This window comes from Chamaea fasciata, unplaced genomic scaffold (genome assembly GCF_029207755.1).
Source record: "Chamaea fasciata isolate MVZ Bird 193981 ecotype frontalis unplaced genomic scaffold, bChaFas1.0.hap1 SCAF_18, whole genome shotgun sequence".
NCBI classification, from domain to species: Eukaryota; Metazoa; Chordata; class Aves; order Passeriformes; family Sylviidae; genus Chamaea; species Chamaea fasciata.
Window position 1 is genome coordinate 10,279,976 of NW_027094103.1, and position 23,614 is coordinate 10,303,589.

Here is a 23,614-nt window from a genome sequence, read left to right on the forward strand (position 1 = left end):
TCAGGGGCTGGACTCGATGATGCCGGGCTCTCTCCCCCTCAGAGACCGCGGGCCCCTCACACCCCCCGGCCCGGCCGGGGGCAAGGCTCCCGCTCTCGCGAGAACCTACCTCGAGCTCTCGCGAGAAGCAGCGGCCGCCCCTCGCAGCCCCCCGCGCGCTACCGCCGCCGCCGCCGCGCCGCCTGCTACGTCACCGCGCCGTGACGTCACGGGGTCAGAGGGGAAAGGTGCGGGAGGCGGAAGCGGCGCCGGTCCCGGTCCCGGTCGGCGGCGGCCCCGCGGAGCTCATGAGCGTGTCCCTGGTCGTGATCCGGCTGGAGCTGGCCGGGACCTCCCCGCTGCCCGCGGGCTTCGCCTACAGCGCGGCCGGTGGGTTCCCCCCGCCGGAGGCACGGGCGGGGCGCGGGGCAGCGCGGCCGGGCCCGCTCCGCACCGCGCAGCTGCCGGCGGGGGCCGTCCCGGTGCTGCCGGTGCCGGGGTTCCGCGCCCCGCGCCAACGCCCGCTTTGTCCCCGCAGCTCCGGACATGGCAGCGGAGAGCACCGGCGCGGTCCCCGCCGCCGTGCCCGCCTGCCTGGAGGGGAAGGGCCCCGGGGAGCGGGCGGCCATCCTGCACCAGCACCTGGGCCGCAGGGAGATGACCGACGTGATCATCGAGACCATCCAGCCGCGGGCAGGTACCGGCCGGCGGCGGCGGCGGTTTGGGGTCGCCGGTGGCCGCCCCGGGGTGGGGACGTTGTCCCGGTGCCGTCACCGGCCAGGCGGGGCGGGGGTGCGGGTGCTGTGCGGTTTGCGAGTCCGGAGGCGGCCCTGCAGTTCGGAAAACAAGCAGAGAAGCTGAGGAATGTGAGTTGGGATGCGGGTGGCAGAGCTGGTTATTCCTGGTGTGCGCCTCCCACTGAGCTCATCCCGAGGGGCGGCCCCGATCTCTGGGAGCAGGGACAGGACCCAGGGAAGGGCTGGAGCTGTGTCAGGGGGGGATTGAGCTGGATCTAGGGAAAAGGCTCTTCCTCAGAGGGTGCTGGGCACTGACCAGGGAATGGTCCCGGCCCCGAGGCTGCCAGAGCTCCAGGAGAGTTTGGACAGGCTGGGATCGTTGGGGGTCTGTGCAGGGCCAGGAGCTGCCCCGGGTGATCCTCGTGGTCCCTTCCCCTCAGTAATGGGGAAACTTTGCCTTTGTGAAAGATGAAGCCAAAGCTGCCATGGAAGGAAGAAAATCATCGGAGGCTGCTTCAGCTGAGGACAAAACTAAGCAGGAGGATCAAAGCAAGGAGTGTGAGGCTGCTCCAGACTCGCCTTCCAAACAGCTCCCAGACCAGATTTCCTTCTTCAGCGGGAACCCCTCGGTTGAAATCGTTCATGGAATTATGCACCTGTACAAAACAAAGTAAGAACTCCTGGTTAATGGTGGCTCAGGTGGGAATGGCAGGGTGAGTTGGCCACCCTGGGGCTGTGGCTCCTAAGTGGGGACAAACAGGAAGGGTGACTCGCTCCTGGGAATGCAGAGAGTGACTGATGTTAGTGGTGGAGCTTGGGGCTGGCCTGGCTCCCTCAGCTGTTGGTGACACCTGTGACAGCTGTGTGTGACACTGGGGGTGCTGAGGGCTTGTGAGAGTGCAAGACAAACACGGATTCAAAAAAAAGACATTTGAAAGCAGCTTTCCGAAGGATCCCCCAATTAAATCCTGATCTTTGTGGCCTTGGTGACAAGCCTGGGGAGCTGTGTGAGGCAGGAGGTCTCATCCTGTATTCCACAGGGGTTACAATTCCACACCACTCCCCTACAATTGTGTGAGAATTCCCGTTTCAGGTCTTCCCAAAAGCCACCAGGAGCCACCAGACGGGCACTGGGAATAGTAACAAACATTGCTCAGTTGTTCTGGGAATAGTGCTGCACATCTGGGGCTTGCCAACTTCAGCTGTTTTTACAGCAAAACAGCTGTCAAACCATTCCTGGCAATCCCGTTGTTCTTGGAGCTGCCCAGGTTAATCCTTGGCTGAAGGATGCCTGTTTGTGGTCACTCACCGTGACAAAAGAGGGTTAAAGTCTGACAGCAGAGTTGCTGTGACTGCGTGGTTGGGGCTGCGTGTCCAGCTGCGTCCTGCTGTCCTCCTGTGGGAGCCGAGGCGCAGCTGTGTCCCTGCTGTGTCCCCAGCAAGATGACGTCCCTGAAGGAGGACGTGCGGCGCAGTGCCATGCTCTGCATCCTCACCGTCCCCGCCACCATGACCAGCCACGACCTCATGAAGTTTGTGGCCTCCTTCTACGAGGTGATCGAGCACATGAAGATCATCAGAGACTCCACCCCAAACCAGTACATGGTGCTCATCAAGTTCAGCTCCCAGGTGAGATGCTTCCAGCCTTCCTTGGCCACAGGAATGTCACACAGAGTCACTCTTCAGGAGGGTTGGGTGGCTTCACTCGGCAGCCCTGAGACCCTTGGAGAAACAGCCCTGTCCTCTTTCCCAGAAAATTCCCAGGGCTGCTGAGGTTAGTCCCACACCTGGAAGCAGTGGATGCCATGTTCTGGGGGTCCTTTTCTTTTGGCAAGATATTTTTTTTAAAAATTAGTCCATTTTCAGAGTTCTCTGCTATCTCTCAGCTTGTTCAGAGTCTTGTGCTGTGCTGAACAGAAGAGACCCAGCCAGGGGAGCTCCCATTGTTTTAAGGAAGACTTTTCCTGCTTTTCTGAGGAGCTGGGTTGTCTCACAGCCGCTACCAGTGTGGAAAGGACAGAGCCCCTCAATCTGAGAGCCAGATAACACAGTTTGCTCCTTTAGGCCCCTCAGACTGGGCAGCTTTAAATTCCTTCCTCAGGTTCCTGTGTGGACCCTTTCACTTGGACATCCTCTTCTCTCAGCTGCACAGGATTTTTTTAGGGGGGGTCAGGGAGAGATTTCCCCCAGCTGTGAATTCTGCTTGAGAGATTTCTCCAAGCTCTTTGTGCAGATGGAGGATTTGTGTGAGTTTTGTGTTAATGCAGTTGTTACAAAGATGGTTTTATATCTCTCATTGCATTAAATTACTCAGGCAGATATTTAGTGCTAAACCGGTATTGCAGCAAACTAATAGCCTTGCAACAAATCCCTAAACTTTTGCTCAATTCACGCTGAAGTTCCTGTTTCTCAGGCAGTTCCCTGAAGCTCTGTTGACCCCTAATGGCTGTGCCTGCAGGTAGCAAAACAGATCTCCAGGTTCTTTATGCTCCTGCCTGGAATCACCAGGAGAATGAGAATGTGGCATTCAGCTGATTGCCTCAGTCCAGTGTGGTGCTTGTGGAGAAAGAGTTTGGGAAGCTCCTGAGGGAAAAGGGACAATGGGTTTGGGTCAGTTCTGCCTCTTTTGCCCTGGAAAGTGCCTGGACTGTGAGTGGTGAGTGGATTCTCTCCCACAGTTCAACTGCTGCTCCTGTCCCTGACACCAGCCTGCAATGTGCCCCTCTTACATTTGTGTAACCCAAATTTGCTTTGCTAATGCACTGAAATAGCTGACAAAGGGTGAAACAGGTGCTGAAGGGGAGTCCCCAGTTCCTGCTGAATGCTCCAATGTCAGTGTGCTGTCACTGCCCTGAACTTCACTTGTGTCTTCCAGAGATGGTGCCAAACCCGGCGCCAAAATGCAGAGCCTGGAGCTGGCTGAACCCCCTCCTCTGGTGTTCCAGGGAGGCCATGGGAGGTTTCCCCTCCTCTCCCTTGGTTGGATGAGCTGGGATTTCTCTGTTTTTAACCAGTTTCCCCTGCTCTGTGCTCAGGCTGATGCAGACAGTTTCTACATGGCCTGCAATGGGCGGCAGTTCAACTCCATCGAGGAGGACGTTTGCCAGCTCGTCTATGTGGAAAGGGCTGAAGTCTTCAAGTCAGAAGATGTAAGTTTGGGTTGTTTTTTATTTTTTTTTCCCCTGCACTTCAGAAGGTTTTAACAGGATTATCTGGAGAATTTAGCAGCAAAAAAACCTTAACACATCATCCCCAACTCCATTTCATATTCCAGTGGTCCTTGGAAGAGTTTGTGTGGTGACTCCATGGATTTTGTGAGCTAAACCTGCCTTGGGTTGTAATTTAGGGAGTTCACAGAGCACACTGGGGCTGGTTGCAGGTGCAGCCCCTTCACTGAGCCCTGGCTGTGGCCCTTGGAATGTTGGGGATCACTTTTTTATCTTTGCAATAAATTCCCAACCACTGTGAGGCCTCACAGCGTTCCTGTGTCAGTTGAACCCTGGTGCCAGCAGTGATGGGAAGTTGGAGTTAATTGCTGGTGATGGGAAGGTGCTGAGCAGTTTCTCTGTGCCTGATGCTTGCAGGGGGCCAGCCTGCCCGTGATGGACCTGACGGAGCTGCCCAAGTGCACCGTGTGCCTGGAGAGGATGGATGAGTCTGTGAACGGGATCCTCACCACGCTGTGCAACCACAGCTTCCACAGCCAGTGCCTGCAGCGCTGGGAGGACACCACGTGAGAGCCTGGGCTTTATTTCCACCTCTGAGGCCCTGCTTGGAGCGCTGGGGGTTGTGCTGACAAAGCTCTGCTCGTCACTGTGGGGGCAGGAATTTACTGCAAGTCCTAATGCTCAGGTTTTTTTCCCATTAAGGGGCTCCCAGAGAGAAATCTCCCCGCCAAAAGTAATTGAACAATGATTCCCCAGGGCCTCGCTGCTGAGGCAGGGAGGCAGTTGTGGAGGAATGCTGATTATTTCAAAATACTCCAGGAGAAAAGTGCTGGGCTAAACAGGCCTGGCTGCACACACAGCCCTGCTTCACTCAGCCTTGGCAGCTCGGCCAGGCCTTTCCTTGGCACTGCAGATGGATCTGCTCCTGCCTGGAGCTGAGGGGCCTTGTGGGGAGCCCTGCAGCCTTCTCTCCTGCCTGGATGCTGGGAGGGGAGGAAGAGGAGGTGTGCAGGGGCACGCTGGGAAGGGGAAGGCAGGGGAAGAAGGGGTGATGACAAGATGGCTCAGTAGATCAGGCAGGGGAGGCTCCTGTTGTTCCAGGTGAGTGATGGGGACTCGTGTCCCTGGCACAGGGAGACCCTCCATGGCACCGGGCAGGCTGGACCTGTGTCTGTCCTTAGAGCAGCTGTTCTTGCTGCCATTGACCCTTTCCTCTTGGTGCTCCCAGCTTCCCAAATCCCTGTGGAGTGGGATTTGGGTGTGCCTGGAGCCCTCAAGTGCTGCTGTCAGCTGGGTGTGTTTGCCATTCCTCTGGACACTTTGCTGCACCTCAGGCAGGCACAGATACTGCAGCAGGAGGCTGCAGATCCTCCCTGTGGCTGCTCCATCCCTGCTATCCCAGTTCCTGGATTGTCTGATGGAATGTGAGGAAGACTGTAGCTCTCTGTGATCTGCCACTCCTAAGTGTAACAACCCAGTGAGATGAATCAGATTTGGAGCTGTGCAGACTGATGGGCTGCTTTGCTCCATAAATCCAAGCCAGTGGAAATTTGGGGCAGTGGAGCATAGCCAGCACAGGAGAGAGATCCCAGATAGCCCTAAAATATGGAATGTACAATTTTAGCAGAATTTATGCTCCCAGTCTGAAGAAATGACAGAGACAAACCCCTTTTCTCCTTGCTCACGCACCACGGAGGCTGCAGGTGCCTGAATTTGTCTAGGAACTGACTGCAGCCCAGTTGTCTCTTCCCTGGGAGATTTCTGGGGCTTGCCCAGCAGCTAATGAAAAATACATAAACAGTCCTGGCAGCAGCCTCAGTTATCCATTCCTGAGCTGAGCTGCTGCTGCTCCAGGGCTGGACACAGCTTCCTTCTGGTCTGGGGTGTTCTGTCCCTGTGGCAGCACCAAGGGAGTTCCAGAAGAGAGGAAAGATGTGGGTCTTTGGTAGATCCAGAAGGGATTCCTGCTACTGATTCTTTTAGGGAACAGTTACAGGATGTTCATCCTGGGAAAGCTGAGATTGAATCCTTTGGGTTGGGATGGGATTGAAGCATCTCCTCAGGATTGTTTTAAGGACTCAGGGGTGTTTGCAGAGTGTCACTTGGCTGCCCCCAGCAGTGTGTAGTTCCAATGCCCTTCCTCAGTGTGTAGCTTCTGTGTAAACCCCTTGGACTGCAGCAACACCAGATCCAGGTGAAATGGCTTTGGGAGAACTGTTCTCTGTTCAGTCACCAGCTTAAAACCATAACTTTGTGTGGAATGAATTCAGGTGGGGTCAATGTGAGCTGATGGGTGATACAGGGAACATCCTGCAGGCGTTTCTCTGGAGCTCTCTGGCTCTCTTTTCGATGACTGGGATGTGAAGTTGTTGATCCTTGTGTCTCATGGCATTCTTGTTGCCCTCCAGGTGCCCTGTGTGCAGGTACTGCCAGACTCCAGAGCCCGTGGAAGAGAACAAGTGTTTTGAGTGTGGAGTTCAAGAAGTAAGTAGGTGGGTGGATGGTGAGATCTGGCCTAGATCTGACTGCACAGCTGCTTGGGTTGCTTTGGGGCTTAATTCTCAGGCTGATTTTGGGCTGGTTTTACCAGCCAGTGGGGTATCAGCTTTCAATTTGAGTTGCATCCGTGCTGGGAAGGGATGTTACCTCACGGGTTTCCTGTTCTGACAAACCTCTGCAATTCTTAGAAAGAACTGTGTGACAGCAGGGGGCTAAAGCAGCCTGATGGTGGTGGCCCTTCCAGTCTGTGCCCTCCAGAGCTTGCTGAGATCCCTCATTCCTTAGCCAAGGCCACTCTCCCATCCGGGTGGGATTCATCCAGCCCCTGCAGGGCTGTAACAGCCTTTGATGGGCAGGGCGAGTGGGAAAGCAAACAGTGCTCGTTCCCCAGGGTGTGCCTGGCGTGGGTCAGGCTGTCTCTGGGTGCTGCCGCCCCCCAGATCAGAGGTGCCTTTGCGTTGCAGAACCTGTGGATCTGTCTGATCTGCGGGCACATCGGCTGCGGGCGCTACGTCAGCCGCCACGCCTACAAGCACTTTGAGGAGACGCAGCACACGTACGCCATGCAGCTCACCAACCACCGCGTCTGGGACTACGCCGGGGGTGAGCCTGGGGCGCCCTCCGGGGCTGGGCATGGACCAGGTGGTGTCTGGGCTAATCCCTGACTTTGGGAAGCAGCCACCTCTGCTCTAACGGTGGCTTCCTGGTGCTGGAGGAGGGAGAAGGTGACTCTGTCACGAACCAGGGTGGTCCCACGGTGTCCCTGGAATGTTTGTTACTCCGTTTCCATCCATCCATGTTACTCCTTTCCCAATTTGCCCTTTTCCATCCTTTTTCCATGTCCCAGAAGGTGGCTGGGAGGAATCTGCTAAAGAACAAATCCACGTGGTGTTGGCTTTGTGCCTTGCCGAGGGGCAGGGTCCGGGTGATTTAATCCGTGATCGGGGTTCCTCAGATCTGATTTTCTGGATTTTCTCTCCCCAGACAACTACGTCCATCGGCTGGTGGCAAGCAAAACTGATGGCAAGCTAGTTCAGTATGAGTGTGAGGGGGATATGTGCCAGGAGGAGAAAATTGATGCCTTACAATTAGAGGTAAATATTTTCACTTTTTGGAATCTGTGTTGTGGAAGTGTTTCCAACCCCGCCAGGACCACGGTTCAATCCCGTCAGCTGAGGCAGCAGATCTGCTCCCAGCCTGGAGGAAATTGTCTCCAGGCAGGAGCAGGATGGGTTTACTGCTTTTTTTTCCTCTTTAATTTTTTTTTTTAAGCCTCTCCCTGGCTCTGCAGAGCCGATGCAGCGCAGTGAGCTGGCTGCAGTGTCTTCCTGTGGTCACTGGTGATTGAAGAGGAGCTGCTTGTGCTGCTGCAAACAGGGGGCACTGGAGGGAGAAGGGGGTCTGAGTCCCTCCCCAGACCCTTCCTAGTGGATCTGTGGCTTGGGTTCAGAGGCAGGATCTGTGTGGAACTGTCAGTTTGGGTAGTTTTGCTCCCAAATCGAACGAGGATGCAGGAATCCACAGCTGTGGGCTCACCTTGGCGAGCACAGAGAGCTGACCGTGTGATGCCAGCTCTATTCTGTTCCCTTCCCTTGAACAGATAATGATTTATTTACTTTTTGTACCTGTTGCCCAGCTTCTCTCGTAACTAAAGGAGAGGAGCTTGAAATCCCTGCTTCACTGAGCAGCCACTGCAGCACGATTTCAGCCGCATTAGACACGAGGGTTTGTGAGGAGGAACAGCCCACAGAGACCAGACTGGAGGAGCTCATTGCTCACATAAATATTTGGTTGCTTTTCAGTGAATTTTCTGAATAACACTTAGATGTTAAACCAGCTAATTTTAACCCTTTTTTTTTTGTGAGGTTGTTGCTTAAAGCATGTAAGATCTCTCTTTCTTATGAGATTGAAAGATTGAAGACAGAATGCATTTGGCAGAGTGTTTTGGCACTCAGAAATTACTGAGAGTGATCAAGGCTCTGTGCATGTTTAATTCTCTAGTGAATGCCTAATTTGATGCTTATTAGCCTGATGAAAAGGAGCAATCACCTTTTTCAACCTTCTCATGACTCATTTGCAGAACTAAAAAGGAAAAGAAAGGGATGTAGGGCACAGATCCTTGCCATACATGTTGGAGAAGAGTAATTGGGAATAGTTATGGAGAGCTAAGAGTGCTTTCCCAGAAATCTTTCAGGAAAGCTGGATATGTGCATTGATCCTACTGCACTGGAGTTTGGGTTGTGTTGGGGAACTCTTCCCCTCAGCCTTTGGAATCTCAGACTCTCAGGACAGGGATGGATGATGCTTCATTTTCCTGTAGACATTTATTGCTATTCCCATGAAAAATCTGTCACCTCCTTAAAAAGTTCTTGGCTTGATACTTTTACTTCATTGATCCTTGTGATGTAAAGGCTTTTCTTCATTTCAAAAAACCCCAAAATCATTTGTGAAATCAAACTGGTGAAAGCCATCAGCTGGATCTGCAGCTGGGATGTGTGTCCAGAACCTCCTGATTTCATCTGGTTAAATTGACTTGTGGATTGGAACCCTTGGGGCTCCTTAACCGGCAGGGCCACCCTGACTGCTGCGTGTCTGTGTGTTTGTAGTATTCCTATTTGCTGACGAGCCAGCTGGAATCCCAGCGGATCTATTGGGAAAACAAGATTGTCCGGATCGAGAAGGACACAGCTGAAGAGGTGAGCTCTGCCCTGGGCCCGTGGGAAGGGTCCTGGCCCTGTTAAATGGGAGAAGAAGGAGCTGCTGGATCTCTGGCTCAGCCTGGATGCCACCTGCCGCAGCCTGCTCCGCTCCCAGCTGGGAGAATTGGCTCCAAGATGGATCTGTCCCTTATCTGGCTGCTCCCAGGGAGCAATTTGCTGCTCAGTGGTGCAGAAGCAGGTAGATTGCCACAGAGATTGCAGCTTGATTTAAATGTGCTGCCAGGAAAATGCAGCAGTGGTGGAAGGCAGCGTGTGGTGCTGCAGGATCCCGGAGCCATCCGTCTCTCCGACACGGATCTCCTGGGAATGTTGGTGGAGCAGAGACAATATGACTTTAATTTGCTCGGCTGCAGAAGGTGGAACTGTCTCTCTGCTCCAAATGCATATTGATTTGCCCTTTCTTTTTGATCCCCTCTCTCTCCTCATCACCCTTTGGGAAAAGTTCAGAGTCTCCTCCTATAAAGCATCCTGCAGGCAGGACTGCTTCAAAATGTCACCAGGAAAAATCCAGGGAGGATATTCTACTGCTTTTTCATTCTACATAGATCCTTTCAACCAGGTTTAAAGTGAGTCAGGATTTAGAATTAAGACCTTAACTTTCTTCAGGACTTCTAATTAACCATTTAAGTGTCTGCAATTAAGCAAAAAGAGAAATTGTGGCCGTTGAAATGGTCGTCATTGACCTTGTCCTAAAGAACAGTCCCAGGAATCTTACGGAGAGCCCTATAAAAGGAAAATATATATCAAAAATCATCTTGCAAGTGGCCAGGAGACACAATCCTCAAAGCAGCTTTAAAATCAAATCACTCTGATCCCTGCTCCAAGCATGGTTTCACGTTTAAAGATCCCAATAATTTTATCCATGGCACTTACTCCATGTAAGCCTTGTCTGGATCGGTGCCACCATGCAGTGTATTCCATTATCAGTGCTCAGGGAAGTAGCCTGAGCTCAGGGAAGTAGCCTGATTAACCGTCAGTTGCACAAACATTCCCAGATTAGGACTGGAAGGCTTCACACCTGCTCTGCATCCATGTGTGCTGACACTGACATTTGTCCAGACTGCTCCTCCAGGAAAGTGTTTTCCATTACTTTCCTGTCCCACTCCATGTGAGAGTGCTGGAGGCACCAACAGAAGGGCAACGAGAATTCCTAAATTTCCTGTAAATCTCATGCTGGAGGTTTGACACCTGGAAGAGAGGTTGGCTTTCTCCAGGAGCAGCAGCTGGAATGGGGCAGCAGAGGGAAGAGGAAGGCCATGGCCAGGGTGTGTTTGTGTTTGTGTGAGGGAGATATTGGTGTCAGTGGGTCAGTGCCTTATGGCAGCACTGCTGAGTCAGCCCCTGTTCATCTTCACACTCATTCTCTGAGGTTTAGCTCAAAATGAGCAAAAACCCGGCCTTGTAACGCCTCGAGGTAGAAATCTGAGTCTGCTGCTGGATCCAGAACCACGAGAGAGTGGCCGAAGGAATGCTGGATGCAGGCAGGAAGAAGTTAAAGAGCTGTTGCAGCTTTTGGCAGTGCCTGGCACGGATCTGCAGCCGGAGTTGCTGTTCTGTGGGAGCAGCTTCCACGGCAACGTGGCTCCTTGTCTGGGATCTGAGGGTGACATGGGGGGTCCTCACCAGAACAAAGCCTTGGCTCCAAGCTTTCCTTACCTGGGCAGAGGAATTGGTCAAAGTCTAGGAACGCTTTTGGAAAACCGAGTGTCCTGACGAAAGGGCAGCGGACTTTGAGCTGTTCTGTTGGAAATGCCCCTGTGTTTGTTTTTACAGATTAACAACATGAAGACCAAATTTAAAGAGACCATTGAGAAGTGTGACAGTCTGGAACAGCGGCTCAATGACTTGCTCAAAGAAAAGCAGTCAGTGGAGAGGAAGTGGGTACCGCTGCCAGGTTCAGTTCCATGCAGCCATTAAAACACCGTGCACTGACATCCAAAAAGAAAAAAAAAAAAAAAAACCCCTGCTATTCCTGGGCAATTTTCAGCTGTTTAAGCTGCAATACTGAGAACATGGCTTGCTTTAAAAAAAGCTCTGATTTCTGTAGGTGTTCACAAATGGGAAGTGTCTGAGTGAGCACAGCTTTGGGGCCCTGAGCTCCAAAACACGCTCTGCATGTTTAGCATTCAGGGATCCTCCTTCTCTCTGCTCTGAGGGAAATGCCAGCCTGTTCTGCCCTTGGTGGGTGCATCCAAAGGGCTGAAAGGCAGCTCAGCAGAAGCATCACCCAGCACAGAGGAACATACAGATCTTGGGTAGTGCCTGAAGGAAAGATGTCAAGCCTGGGAATTGTGGATCCATGCAATCCTTAGGTGGGACTGTGTCCCTGTTCCTCCCGGCCCATGGCCTGGAGGAGGGAGCACAGGCACTGAGCTCCTTGCAGCTCCCCTTCCTGAGTGAAAAAAGGCAGAGGAAGGTGTCAGCAAAGCGCCAGGGCAAAAGCAGAGTTTTTGGGAGCAGGAAGCCCTGTGTGTGAATCACAAGGCTGTAACCCTTGTGGGAGCATCTTCCTTCTCAATGAAATGGTATTTTGTGTGTCTTGGAGCGTGGCAAGAGGCCCCTGACTGCCCTCAGCTCTCTCAGGGTCCCCTGTAATCCCTGTGCCCTTTTTGGCACTCATTCCAAAAGCTGCAGGTGCGTGTCCAAGGTCAGTTCCATCTCCCGGGCACATCCTGCCTGTTGCCTGTGCTGTTGGCATCTGGCATGAGATGGAATTGCCTGACCTGAGGGGGATTTCAAGTTCTTGTATTGCCTCCCCTTGTCCGTCTATGCTGGAAAACCACATTCCAGGTGGGGTTGGTGGGCTGGGGGTCAGTTATCCAGTGAAAAGGCTGTGTTTGGTCTGGGTGGGCAGTGCTGCTGTTCCTGACTCGTGCTTCTCTCTCCAAGGTGTTCCCAGCTGAACAACAAAGTGGCAAAACTCTCCAACGAGCTGAAGGAGGAGCAGGAACTGAACAAGTGCTTGCGAGCAAACCAGGCCTTGCTGCAGAACAAACTGAAGGAGGAGGAGAGGGTGCTAAAGGAAACCTGTGAGCAGAAAGACCTGCAGATCTCCGAGATCCAGGAGCAGCTGAGGGATGTCATGTTCTACCTGGAGACACAACAGAAAATCAACCACCTCCCAGCTGAGACGCGCCAGGAGATTCAGGAAGGACAGATCAACATTGCAGTGGCGTCTTCTGCCAGCTCCTCCACGGCAGGCACGGGCAAACCTTCCTCCAGGAGAGGCCGTGGCAAGAGAGGAAAATGAGAAGAGGAATTCTCTGCTCCCACCCTGGAACTGGCCGTGCCAGCAGCAGGCCAGGCTCACCTCGGGACTCGGGCTGGAAACACCCAGCTCACTAAAAGCTCAGCTAGAAATTGTCTCCAGAGCTGCTCATAAAACTGGCTGCCAGTCAGTGGAGGTGTCTGTGGTATTTAAAAGCATTTCACTGCACTCTTTAGCTGTTTTTAGGCAGATCTTGGTGACCATTTTGCCTTCCCTCCTTTTCAGAGCCCCTCCTGTCATGCATTTGACTTTCTTGGAGAGTGTTTTTGGGGTGGGGGAGGGTGTCCATGTCCAACATCCCATTCCCTGCGGGGATGCTGTAGAGTAGGCTCAGCCCAGTGTGTAAGGCTTCTCCAGTTCTCCTCCTGGATTAAAAGTATTCTCAATTAAGAACTTATTTAATAAACAGTGTAAATTAGGTTATATACATCTCCTTTTTTGTGTGTGCAGTCCTGACACATTGCAGAACTGCCTGTGCAGGAGTAGAACTGTAGTTTGGAAAGAAAAAGGAGTGAGGTGTGGAAAATAAACCATCTTAGTGGTGTAAGAAACCAGGCAAGTCCTAAAGGCCAATGGTCTGGAAATTTCAAGGCTTTAAGGGGCTTTGCTCTGATCTCTCTTCATTTTAAAGGTGGCCTTTGAGAGGCCAGTGGTTGCTGTGCTGCCTGTGGGGCAGAAAGGGTGGAAGTTTTGTGTTCTGGATGCTTTTTAATGTGGGGTTATTTTATAGGTATTTCTACAAATTCAGTGGAGTCATCTGTGAGTTAGGGAACACATTCCCAGCATTCCGGTGCTCCTGGAGCAGGGTGCTGTGTCCCTGGCCAGAGCTGCACTGGGAGTGTTGGTGTAAGCTCCGGAACTGTTCTCCTCTGAGCCAGGTGAGGAGAGGGACAAGCTCAGCCTTTTCCAAACTCCTTCCACATTCCCGGAGCTGTCAGTGTCCCTGTACTGGATCCTCACCAGGAGCTGCAGCTCTTGGTTCCAGTTCCTGTGCTCACCAAAACGTGGCACTATCCACAGCCTCAGCTGGCAAAGCTTCCATGTGACTTGCCCCAAAGGGACACAGGTCCTGGAAGGGAATTTTGTGCACAAATCTGCTTTGGTTTGGCTTTTTTGTTGGTTTTCAGTTAGGATCTAAGACTCGATGCTCTGGGGTGGGAGGTTTTCCCCTGGAGAAGCGACTGTCCTGGTTGCTGTTGTACTCAGAATCAGAGCATTTAAAGGCTGATCACCTGTTAAAAATGGCAGGGGAGTCCTCAGTTGTCTTTCCAGGCCACAGGATCATCGTGGTCCTTGTTGGAACAATCATTACCTTAGTTTTGGAACACTGATACAGCTCAGGCTGAGCAGGTCCAGCCTGGAACACAGGCATGAAACAGCCAGTCCTTTATTGCTAGAAGTTGTTCTTTTTTTGGCCCATTGAAAGGGACAAGTCCCAGTCCCTGGAATGAGCCCGGGAAGGCGGGTGGTTCTCATCCCCTCCCTGGCTGCGTGGACAGAGAGAGTTGAACTTCCTCACTGGAATTACAGGGCTGTTAGTGCAATCTGGGCATCCCCTGTTTGGCTTTGGAGATCTGCCCCCACCACCTGGAATTTGGACCTTTTCTGACTTTGTAGCAGGAATGTACACTCACTTTCCCAGTGTGTGGATTGTACTACCAGGCCTTTGCCTTCTGTAAATGACTCTAAGGACCTCGAGATGTACAGCACGGCTTGCTCTCCTAGAGAAACTATTTTATTTAAGATATATTTTTACACCATTAAGATCCTCTGACCTTTTGCTGAAGGCTTGCTTTGTGTAGAACACTAAAGATGCTGTACTGTATCTTGGAATTCATTTTCAAAAAATGTGATGGAAAATTAAACCAGTGTGCAGTTCTTTCTCTGTGTATGTTCCACTGGAGGGGAGGGAGGAGGTTATTTTGGAAGTCTGATTGTTCTTAACTCAAAGGCAAAGCTGTCCAAATGAGCTCTTGGTCTTCTTTGGGCTGGGGATGTTGGGCTCAGCTGAGCTGATAGGAGCAGATAAGGCTGGGCAGTTATCTCTGGGCAGCTTGTGCAGAAAAAACAAGAATTGTAGAATGCTTTGCATTAAACCAAATAACTCTCAGTCCTCGAGTCCCCTTCAGCTTTTCCTGAAATCATCCCAGGTGAGCAGAGAACCTGCAGTGTCTGTCAGGGTGTTTATTTGCTGCTGTAGATCATGGAGCTCCCCCAGGCTTCCCTCCCTTGGGAGACTTCCCACAAGGAAATGGGGCTTGTGGTGAAGGGAAAGGTCCCAGCTCAGGCCGGTCTGTGACTTTTCCTTACCCCTCATCCGGACCCACAAGTGCCTGGAAAAAGCTTTGGCCCTGTGGGACCTCAGCCTGCGGTCAAGTTTGGACATCAGCAAGTGGAGCAGCAGGTCAGGCCTGGCTGTGACTCACTGTCCCCACAGCAGGAGGCTGCAGCAGTGCTGGACAGCTGAGATTGGCCGAGCTCCTGCTGTGGTTACAACCCTTGAAATAGACTTTTTTTTAAATTTGGAAATCCTGAAAGGAACACACCTTTCCCCAGCTGAGCAGCACGGGGGTTTGCTGGCTGTGCTGGGTGGTCTCCCAGGGAGCTGTAGGACACAGCCTGCCTTGGCACTTGCCACATGGGCTCCGAGGAACAACGGGGAGATATTCCTGCAGGAGCAAGAAATGAAGGACCTGCTCTCCCCAAAGCACTGCTAGTGGCCAGCACCTGCTGCGAACTTCACTGGATCCTGCTGTTCCCTCTGGAAAAGGTCACTGCTTCACCTCCTGGCAGGCAGGGAGCAGGACGGTGACCAGGAGCCTCTGCTGTCACCGCCGTGGGGACAGCACACCCAGCTGCCCGAGAGAGGAGGTGGGCAGGGGCTGCAGCAGAGGCTGTGGGGCTGCGGTGGTCAGGGAGAAGCCCGGCTGGAGCGGGGTCCCAGCCAGCAGCCGCACGGAGCTTGGCAGAGTCTGGAGGATGCTGCGATGATTCACTCCAGCAGCTGCTCCCCAGCGAGTGCAGGGAGAGGCGGCTCCGCCGGCTGAGGGAAAGGCAGGCACAGAGGGCTCTGCTCCCCTGCTTGGGAGGGAAGTTTTGGGCAGCTGGGGGTGAGCTGGAGCCCAGGGCTGGACTGTCACTGCTCCATGACGGGAATGTTCCAGCAGAGCCGTGGCAAAGCTGGATTGGCGGTTTGGGGTGACACATCTGATATTCTTGTTTCTGGTTTCAGGGTCTCGTTCATTTTTTGTGCCTTGGGAAGAACCTGTCCCTTAATACCAATTAATCCCCTCCATGTCACTGTTCTGCAGAGAAGCCAAAGTCCTGCGTGAGGTGACATCTCTGGCTCGTGCCCAAGGAAAACTTCTCACAGTGCTGTGAGCAGAGTGGACATTGAGTCCCCTCGAGGCACAGATCCACAGGTGTCCAAGCTGGAGCCCCCCACGGCCATGCCCTCCAAGGGGCTACTCTGCTGTCCCACCACCTGCTCTCTGCTCCCTTCACCTTTCCCCTGAAGCCAAATTCCCTAAGGCCCACTGGAAAATTCCTGCCTTGATCTGCACCAACTGACTTGTCTGTTCTCGCTTGAGCTCTGAGAAATTCACATCCATTTCACCAAAACCTCCTACCCCACACCTTTTTTTTTTTTTAACATAAATGGACATTTTGGTTTAACAATTGTGTTTTAAAGGCAAACTCATCCAGCTGCTCCAACGGAGATCCCACACCAGTACAGACAGTGGTGTTTGGGGTGTGTTTTGCAGCACAGGAGGGATATTTGTGTATTCCTCCTCCAACCTGAATTCCTGCACACATTTCCCAAGGGTTCACCCCAGAATCTGAGGAGCAACAGTAAAATAGGGACAGGTTTTCTGGGAGCAGGAAGCAATCGGAGATATTTGCTTTCATTCCAAGTGGAAGCCCCACACCTACGGCTTCCTGCCCCTGCACCACCCCTGAGCAAACATTATTTATAGCAGCAAGAGCAGTTATAGCTTTGCCCCTTCTTGACCTGGAAGTAATTGGTTAATTGAGTTAGACAACAAACCTCAACACACTCGCATGGTTTCCTTCCACCTTCTCCCAGGGAGCTGGAGAGTCAAACTCCTTCCATCCCAAGCTGGTTAAAAACATCAAACACCTCCGGGAGAACAATGTTTACTTCCTCACCAGGAAACTGGACCCTGTTGAACATTCTTCAGGGCCAACAGCTCCTCCAAAGCTGCTGCACCTGAGGGCTTGCTGCCTTGCTGGAGCTGGAGCTGGGGTAGGTGGGGGCTCTTTGGGGAGGGTTTCCTGGGCTGTGTTGAGGTTGGGAAGCTGTGCAAAGCTTTGCTGCTGCTGCTGCTGGCAGCTGAGTTCACCAGGAAACTGAGATTTTGGTCTTTGCAGGTTCAGTAACGTGCTGATCTGGTGGTTGGAGAGGTTTTCTGGGTTTGTAGACCTGAGGGCAGTGGGTGAGGATGAGCTGTGTTAAGCAGCTGTGTTTGTTCCCTGCCTGAGATCCTGGGCTGTGCTGATTTTTCCTGGAGACAGGCTGCAATGAGCTGGTTTCTTTCCCAGTTTTCTGCGTCCCTATGTGGTGGCAATGGCCTTGGAGGACAATGTCAGTGTGGGACAAACCTTGGTCTTCTGAATGCAAAGACAATGGGTTTGATAACAATTTACAGGCCACTGCCTTCCAGTCTCCTTGTCCCTCATTTATGCATTATTTGTGATATTTATCAGTCCCCACTGATGTGGGACATGGGACATTCTTTGGGGAAGAAGAGCTTCTTGCAATGTACAGCAGAGGGGTTTAAGCAGGTGAAGGAAACCCACCTGGGCGGGTTCCTTTTTGAGGTGCTGGGAGACCCCCACTTACAGGTGTGAATGAGATCCAAAGCAGCTTCATAATCTGTGTGTCAGAGTTCTGTAAAACAAAACCAAACCCACAATAAATCCTTTTAGCATCTACACCAGGACTAGATCTCCCAGAACAATTCCTCTGCGCTACTGGGAATCTTAGCCCAAGCAGAACTAACTGAGGCTGGAGAAACTCCTGGTGCTGTTGGCTGGAGTCCATGGTCTGTGTGGAGTCCCAGTTGCAAAACCTTCTGTCAGGGCTGGAGGAGCTGAGTGGGAGATGTGGTCAAGCGAGATGGGTGAGCTGGAGCTCTCCACAGGAGACAGAGATGCTGCTGCAGCTGGAGGCCCCGTGCTGATGGAGAGGATGGTCTTGTCCAAGCACAGCTGTGCCAAGAGTTTCCTTCTGCAAGTACAGGAGTTGCACAAGGAGCAAAGAGGACTTTCCCCAAGCAATTCTCCTTGACAGCTTTCAAATGTGCTCTGGCTTCTGGTGAAGAAGAAATCCCAGCTGCATTCTGCTTGTGCAGTGAAGGAGCACCAAGAGCCAGGTGCTGCCCTGGGATCTGAGAGCTCCTGGCCTCCAAACCCTTCCTGAAAAAAAAACCCTCACTTTCATCACAAGGAGCCAAACACCTTCTCCTCCTTCCAAAAAAATCAATGTGGAGGGATGATCAATGGTGTAAAAGCTGAGGCTTACGTGGGAATGCAGGCAACACTCTGCAATCACAGCGTTTTCCTCTGCAGTGATCGAGTCAAACTGCAGCAGCAGCTAAGAGGATTAGATATTTTTGATCATATTTGCAGCTGTGCTTGCTGTAACTGAGAGGAGAAATCCAAATGTCTCGCCTTGGGAAGTGACTGAGGGCCTGGAAGGGAGTGCTCCCTCGGGACCCTGCAGCCAGGGTGTGCTCAGACCCTGCTGCTTCCCAGGGGCACGAGGAGCTGTCATTCCTGCAGCTGGAATTGTGGGACTTGGCTCCCTCAAAGATCCAGGCTCCAGTGGAAACCTCCCTGTGAGCCAGCCTGGATGCAGGGCTCTGAGCTGCAATGGTGGCTCCAAAATCTCAGAAGGCTGAGGTTTCCCAGGGTGCCACAGCTTAAACAAGGAATGCTGTGGAAGCCGTGCCAGGTTCAGAGCCAGAGGTGAGAGGGGAGATCCCTCCCTGGACATCACCAAGGATTTCCAGCACTGCAGTGTTAAGTAAGGAAAACTAATTCCACTGTGCAGTTAAATTTCAGCATTTAATTCTCACACATTCAGCACTGTTGGAGTCCAAATAAAAATACCTGATTGTTCCCTCCAAACCCATCCCTGCAGAGATGCTGGAGATGCACTGCCAGCACTGCAGTAGGAAGCTCCTGTTTTTCCCAAGGGACACTTCCAATAGGCCCTTGGTGCCCAGGGTGGGCTCAGGGGGAGTATGGAATCCATTCATCCCTTTTTCCATTCTTAAATAAAAATGAGGCCAAGGAAGAAGGCATCACTCTTTGAGCCATGTGGTTGCTGAAGAGCTTGGCCCTGCTCACAGAAGCTTCCTGGGCTTTCCCTTCTCCATGGATGGAGCCTTGGATGATGCCCCCGTCCAGGAGAGGCAGGTTCCTCCTGAAGCCAAAACCCCAGATCTGAGTCCCAGGTGAGACATCCCAGAGGAGGGGAAAGTTTCACGTCTCACTTCCAATTTGCCCGATGGTTTTAGCACAGTGAACAGGGGAAAGAGCACCAGAGGTAACAAATTCAACCTTTTCCAAACACAGTCATGTGGTTGTCATCTGCCAAAAACATAAACCACAATAATAATCCTAAATTTGTCCTTTGAATGTACCTGTGCCTGCTCTGTAGTAGTTTCCTTCTAATCCCCAGGGATTAATCCTGAAGTGCATTGAAACATCTGAGGTGAAGGGCTACAGTGGAAATTCCTTGCAGGCTGGTAATAACAACTGAAAGCTGCTCTGTGAAGCAAACCTGAGGCTGACTTGGTTTTTAATGGACATCTGTCTGTAGGGGGAAAAAATGCCATGGCAACTGGCTTTCTTGTTGGCACGGCAGCCTCAGCAAAGGGCTGGGGAGAGGATGGGTATGGGAGGGTCTGTGTGGCTGTGCTGGGAAACCTGGAGGTACAGCTCGGCCAGGCTGGGAGGCAAAGGTTGTTTATGCTCTGTGAGCACCAGATCTTGAGGGATTTAACAGCTAAATCTTGGCATAACGATTGCCTTGTGTGCTGCTGCTGCTGCTTAGCAGGAGCCAGCCTGGGTTCCCCCCTCCCTTTCCTAAAAATGTGAAATCTGAAGGCGTAAAGCACCTGGTTGGCGATTTCTTGGCGCTTTGCTGGGCAGAGTTGCTGTCTCCCAGCTTGCAGCTCTGTCCCAACAATTGCTGCAGAGTCATGGCTTTGTCAGATGGATCCTGGAGCTTTGCTGGGTGAGGAAGGAAATGCCCTTGTTGTGTCTAAGGCCTGTGGAAATTGAGAGCAAGGGTCATTCAAGTGTTGATTATGGGTGCACAAGCTCTGGCACTTCCATGCCACCCTCCAGAGCTCCGTGGACATCAGCATTTCCCTTCATCTCCTGCTGGTTGCAGGAGAAGCAGCTGGATGCATGGCCCAGCAGGGACATCCATCATCCATGCCCTGGCTGCACTGAGCTGCAGGGCTGAGAATTGGGAAGAAATGGCAATAAAACTGGAAGTGCAGATCAAAAACTGCATCTGATGGGGGCTGGTCTCTGCCAGGAGCTGAGCTGTGAATTTGGGAGCTGGAGGCAAGGGGAAGATCAGTGTGGTGAGGGGGGAAAGGCAGAGGTGGCAGCAGCTGTCCCACGTGGTTGGTTTGCAATTTGGGGTTTGGTTTTGCGGTTGTACCAATTCTGGCCTGGCCAGGGGTGTGTCATCAGTCAGAACTGAGGGCAGCTTTGCTGACGAGCTACATCGTATCTCTCCGGGAAGTGCCGGCTGTCACAGCACCTGATTTGTTCTCTTAATATCCTTCCAATTGTTTGGAGATCGCCGTGCTCTCAGCACTGTCCACAAAGCTTTACCCTCCCAGAGGAGGGGTGGGGAAAATGGCACTGAAGAGCTGAAGTCTTCAGGGAAGAGAAAACACGTGTGTGTGTGGAAAAGCTCAGTTCTCTGAGCTTCTCCAGCTGCTGATTTTGCCTAAAGCAAACCCCAGTGCCCGTGCTGCTGTCCCCGTGTACCCAGGCGGTTTTTGTCTCGCTCGATGCTGTTGAGGATCACCCTGGGTAGCTCAGGGAAGGGAGCAGAAGACGAGCAGCAGGTTAGATCAAGGAAATGTTACATCACACGGCACTTCCTGCTAAGTGCTGCTATTATCAGCCTCATTCATCTCCACATGCAAATACAGCCTGCACATGTAGTCACACATCTGGATGGAAATAGCAGTCCTGGAAAGGAGCAGCTCTAACCTGGATCGTGGACAGGAGAGGCAAAAGGGAACGTGATTCTCCATTAGGAATTGTTTCTTTCTTTCTTGACTAAATCCTGAATTTTTCTCCAGCTAAATCACCACATCCACTGTTGGCTGTTCTTTGTCACAACGTCAGTGACATCCAAAATGTCAGCTATAAATGGTGGGGAAGAGAAAAAGAAAAAAAAGCATATTCAGGGAGAATTAAAGGGAATGATGTGTCTTAACAGCAGTATAACCCCATCACACTGGGAATTTGGGGAGTTCACTGCAGACACAGGAAGAGCAGCGTCCCCGGAGAAGCTGGCTGCCACTGGAAACCACCCTGCAGCTTCTCTGGTGGTCGTTGCTGAGCTATTTTAAATGATCACTTCTATATTTACTTTTAATCTGCTTTTTTATAAAGATGCTCAACAAAGAAAAAAGGGAGGGCACAACAAAAGCCAAACAGAGCTTAACAAAACAAAGAATACATTGAAGGGGAAAACAAGTCAAACTGCAACTGCTCTTGAGTCATTACTGAGGATGTGAACACCACCCTACTCATACCCTGCTTTCTGAGCACATAATGCCACCCTAAAATTGCACTTTAGTGTGCCCATGTCATGTCTTAGAAACTGTCACTGCCTGTGGCACTTGTTTCTGTATTTTTTGACATTCTTGACTATCAAGGGCTCCATCTTTGCCCCACAGCCCCTTCAAACTGCTGCAGGTGCTTTAATGGCTCTTAACCCTCAGCCACAGAAAGAGTCACAAACTGCTGTGAGCTGTGAACATTCCAGGCTGGAAAAGCACTGAAGTGATGTCCTCTAAAAACCCCACGTTAAGTGACCTGGATGAGCTATACTGGGTCTCTTATCAGACTTCCTTGTGCTTTTTATTAACAACTTCCTTTTCAAAGTTGCTTAAGGCTCAGGACTAACCAAAAGCTGTAGCACCCTAAAGAGGTTGGTTGACAGAATCATGGAATATCCCGACGCATAAGGATCATGCAGCCCAACTTCTGGCCCTGATCAGACCCTTCAACATCTTTGTAGCCTTTTTTGGCCACTCTTTAACAGTTCTACATATTTCTTATATTTTTATATATTATTATATACTACTATTACAACTATTATTATTGTTGTTATTATCACTACTACTGTATTGTTATACATTGTCTTATATTGGTAAAGTGATTTTCCATGCTAGTGGGCTTTACACAAATATATATAAAGGATTTTTCTTAGCTTCTCTGAGGGATTTATTTATCCCATCACATATAGTGAACCAGATTTGTGCTCTTACAGTAGATGCTCCCAAAATCGGTGCCAGTGGTAACCCTTGGCTCTGCCGGTGCTGATGTCTCCCACAGAAACCCCTGGGCTTCAGAAATCCTCAGTGTCTTTCTCACTCAGTTCCGTGGCTGTGAAATAGTGAAGCATCTTGTGAGTTCACTAAAAGGATCAAAAAACGTAATTTCCTTTAATCACCAGCTCAGTTTAGAGTAGTTTCAATGGGAAAATTCTTCATGCTGAGCCCATTTTGGTTAGGATCTGTCATTCAGCTCATAAAGCGTTAACCACAGGGTTACTTGGGCCTGTGAGGTAAAACAAAACAATGAGTTTAAAAGGTAAAATGTAAGGAAAATGCTAATTTAAGAAAGCTGTTCAGTATTTGTTATCTTTTTACCATTGTGTGCTGCCGCCCACAACTCTTCCAACTGCATGGGAAAGCTGTTGCTTTAGGAGCAAGGTGTATAAATAATGCCTGCCTAAGAGCACTGCTCCTTTTTATTCCATTGGAATCCTGTGGGATTTCTAGAGCATTTCTATGAATAGATTAAACTCTGAGCATTTCGAGTAACCATGGCTATAAATCAATTTAGCTCTTGGTTTTCAAGTTGCATCTGCTCTTACTAATCCTGTATGTGTTTTTTTGTGTTTTTTTTGTGTTTTTTTTTTTTTTTTTTTTTTTTTTTTAATAGGACAGACCAGGCTTTATTTTTGTGTATGGGTTTTGGTTCGGTGAAATTCCCACTCTGCACCAAGCAGGCTCCACACACAGCCAGTGCACCCTGGATTTCTGCAGGGAGCCTGGTGATGGTGGACAGGTAACACGGGAGTGAGGGGAGAACTGGCATCTTGAGCTTAAATATTCCATCCACCAGCGCAATGCAAATTTACATTTCTTTACTACGAGGGGAAGCCCTAACTGCTCCGAAATGTGTAAGATGGAGGGGCACTGCAGGGGAAGCAGCCATCCTCCGGCCCCATCTTGCTTTCCCCCAGGAGCAGGGATGTGTTTGGCAGCGATGGCTCGGGATCTCTGCCGATCAGAGCGGCCGCCGCTCCGCAGCTCGGCAGGGCCCGGCGTCCTCCACCGGCCTTTCGCAGCCGGCCGGGGCTCGGCCATTTTTCCTCCATTTCGTTGTCTCTCGACGCTCGGTTTCTTTTGAACGATGTGCTGCGGTCCGAACCCGCCGCCCTCCCACTGCCGCTCGCTGGGGCCCGGGGAGGGGCGAGCGCGGCCGGGCCCCGCCAGGCCGCGGCCTGCGGGCCCTCAGCGCGGGGAACGCCGCCCGCGGGAGCCGAGCGGGGCCGCCCCGCCCGGTGTCACCGGCGGGCGCGGAGGGGGCCGAGAGGGCGAGGGGACTCTCCCGACCCTGCCGGGGCCTCACGGCCGGGCCGGGCGGGCGCTGCCGCCGTCCCGCGCCGCCGCCGCCTCACGTGTCCCCCCCCCTCCCTCCCCGCCCCTTCACCCGCCGCAGCACCGCCGCCGCGCCCTCCGACTTCCCGTAAAGAGTCCGCGCCGCCGCCCGCCCCGAGCCCGCCGCCGCAGCCCCGCCGCGCCCCGCCGGCCCCGCGGGGGTGCCCCGAGCCCGCGGGCGTGGCCGCCGCGGCCCCCGGCCCCGCCGCTGCCCTCACCCCGCGGCGCGGCCCGGCCGCCGCCCGCCCCCCCCCGCGGATCCCTCCGCGCCGCGCTCCGCTCCCTC

General features: G+C 52.2%; 1 protein-coding gene and 1 long non-coding RNA gene across 2 annotated transcripts; one reads left to right on the forward strand and one right to left on the reverse strand.

The window, feature by feature from the left end:
• Window positions 1-219: 219 nt before the first annotated feature.
• Window positions 220-14,364, forward strand: BRAP (BRCA1 associated protein). Its single transcript, XM_066199768.1, has 12 exons — window positions 220-369; window positions 518-676; window positions 1,185-1,386; window positions 2,156-2,345; window positions 3,752-3,865; window positions 4,301-4,449; window positions 6,292-6,367; window positions 6,847-6,985; window positions 7,367-7,476; window positions 8,989-9,078; window positions 10,876-10,979; window positions 11,992-14,364. Exons 1-12 carry the CDS (start codon window positions 288-290, stop codon window positions 12,350-12,352), a joined length of 1,776 nt encoding a protein of 591 aa, XP_066055865.1. The 5' UTR covers window positions 220-287; the 3' UTR covers window positions 12,353-14,364.
• Window positions 14,365-19,621: 5,257 nt separating this feature from the next.
• Window positions 19,622-23,343, reverse strand: LOC136298769 (uncharacterized). Its single transcript, XR_010723365.1, has 3 exons — window positions 21,928-23,343; window positions 20,639-20,794; window positions 19,622-19,671 (listed from the first exon to the last, which is right to left on the reverse strand). It is a non-coding gene; the product is annotated as an uncharacterized lncRNA (long non-coding RNA).
• Window positions 23,344-23,614: the final 271 nt, after the last annotated feature.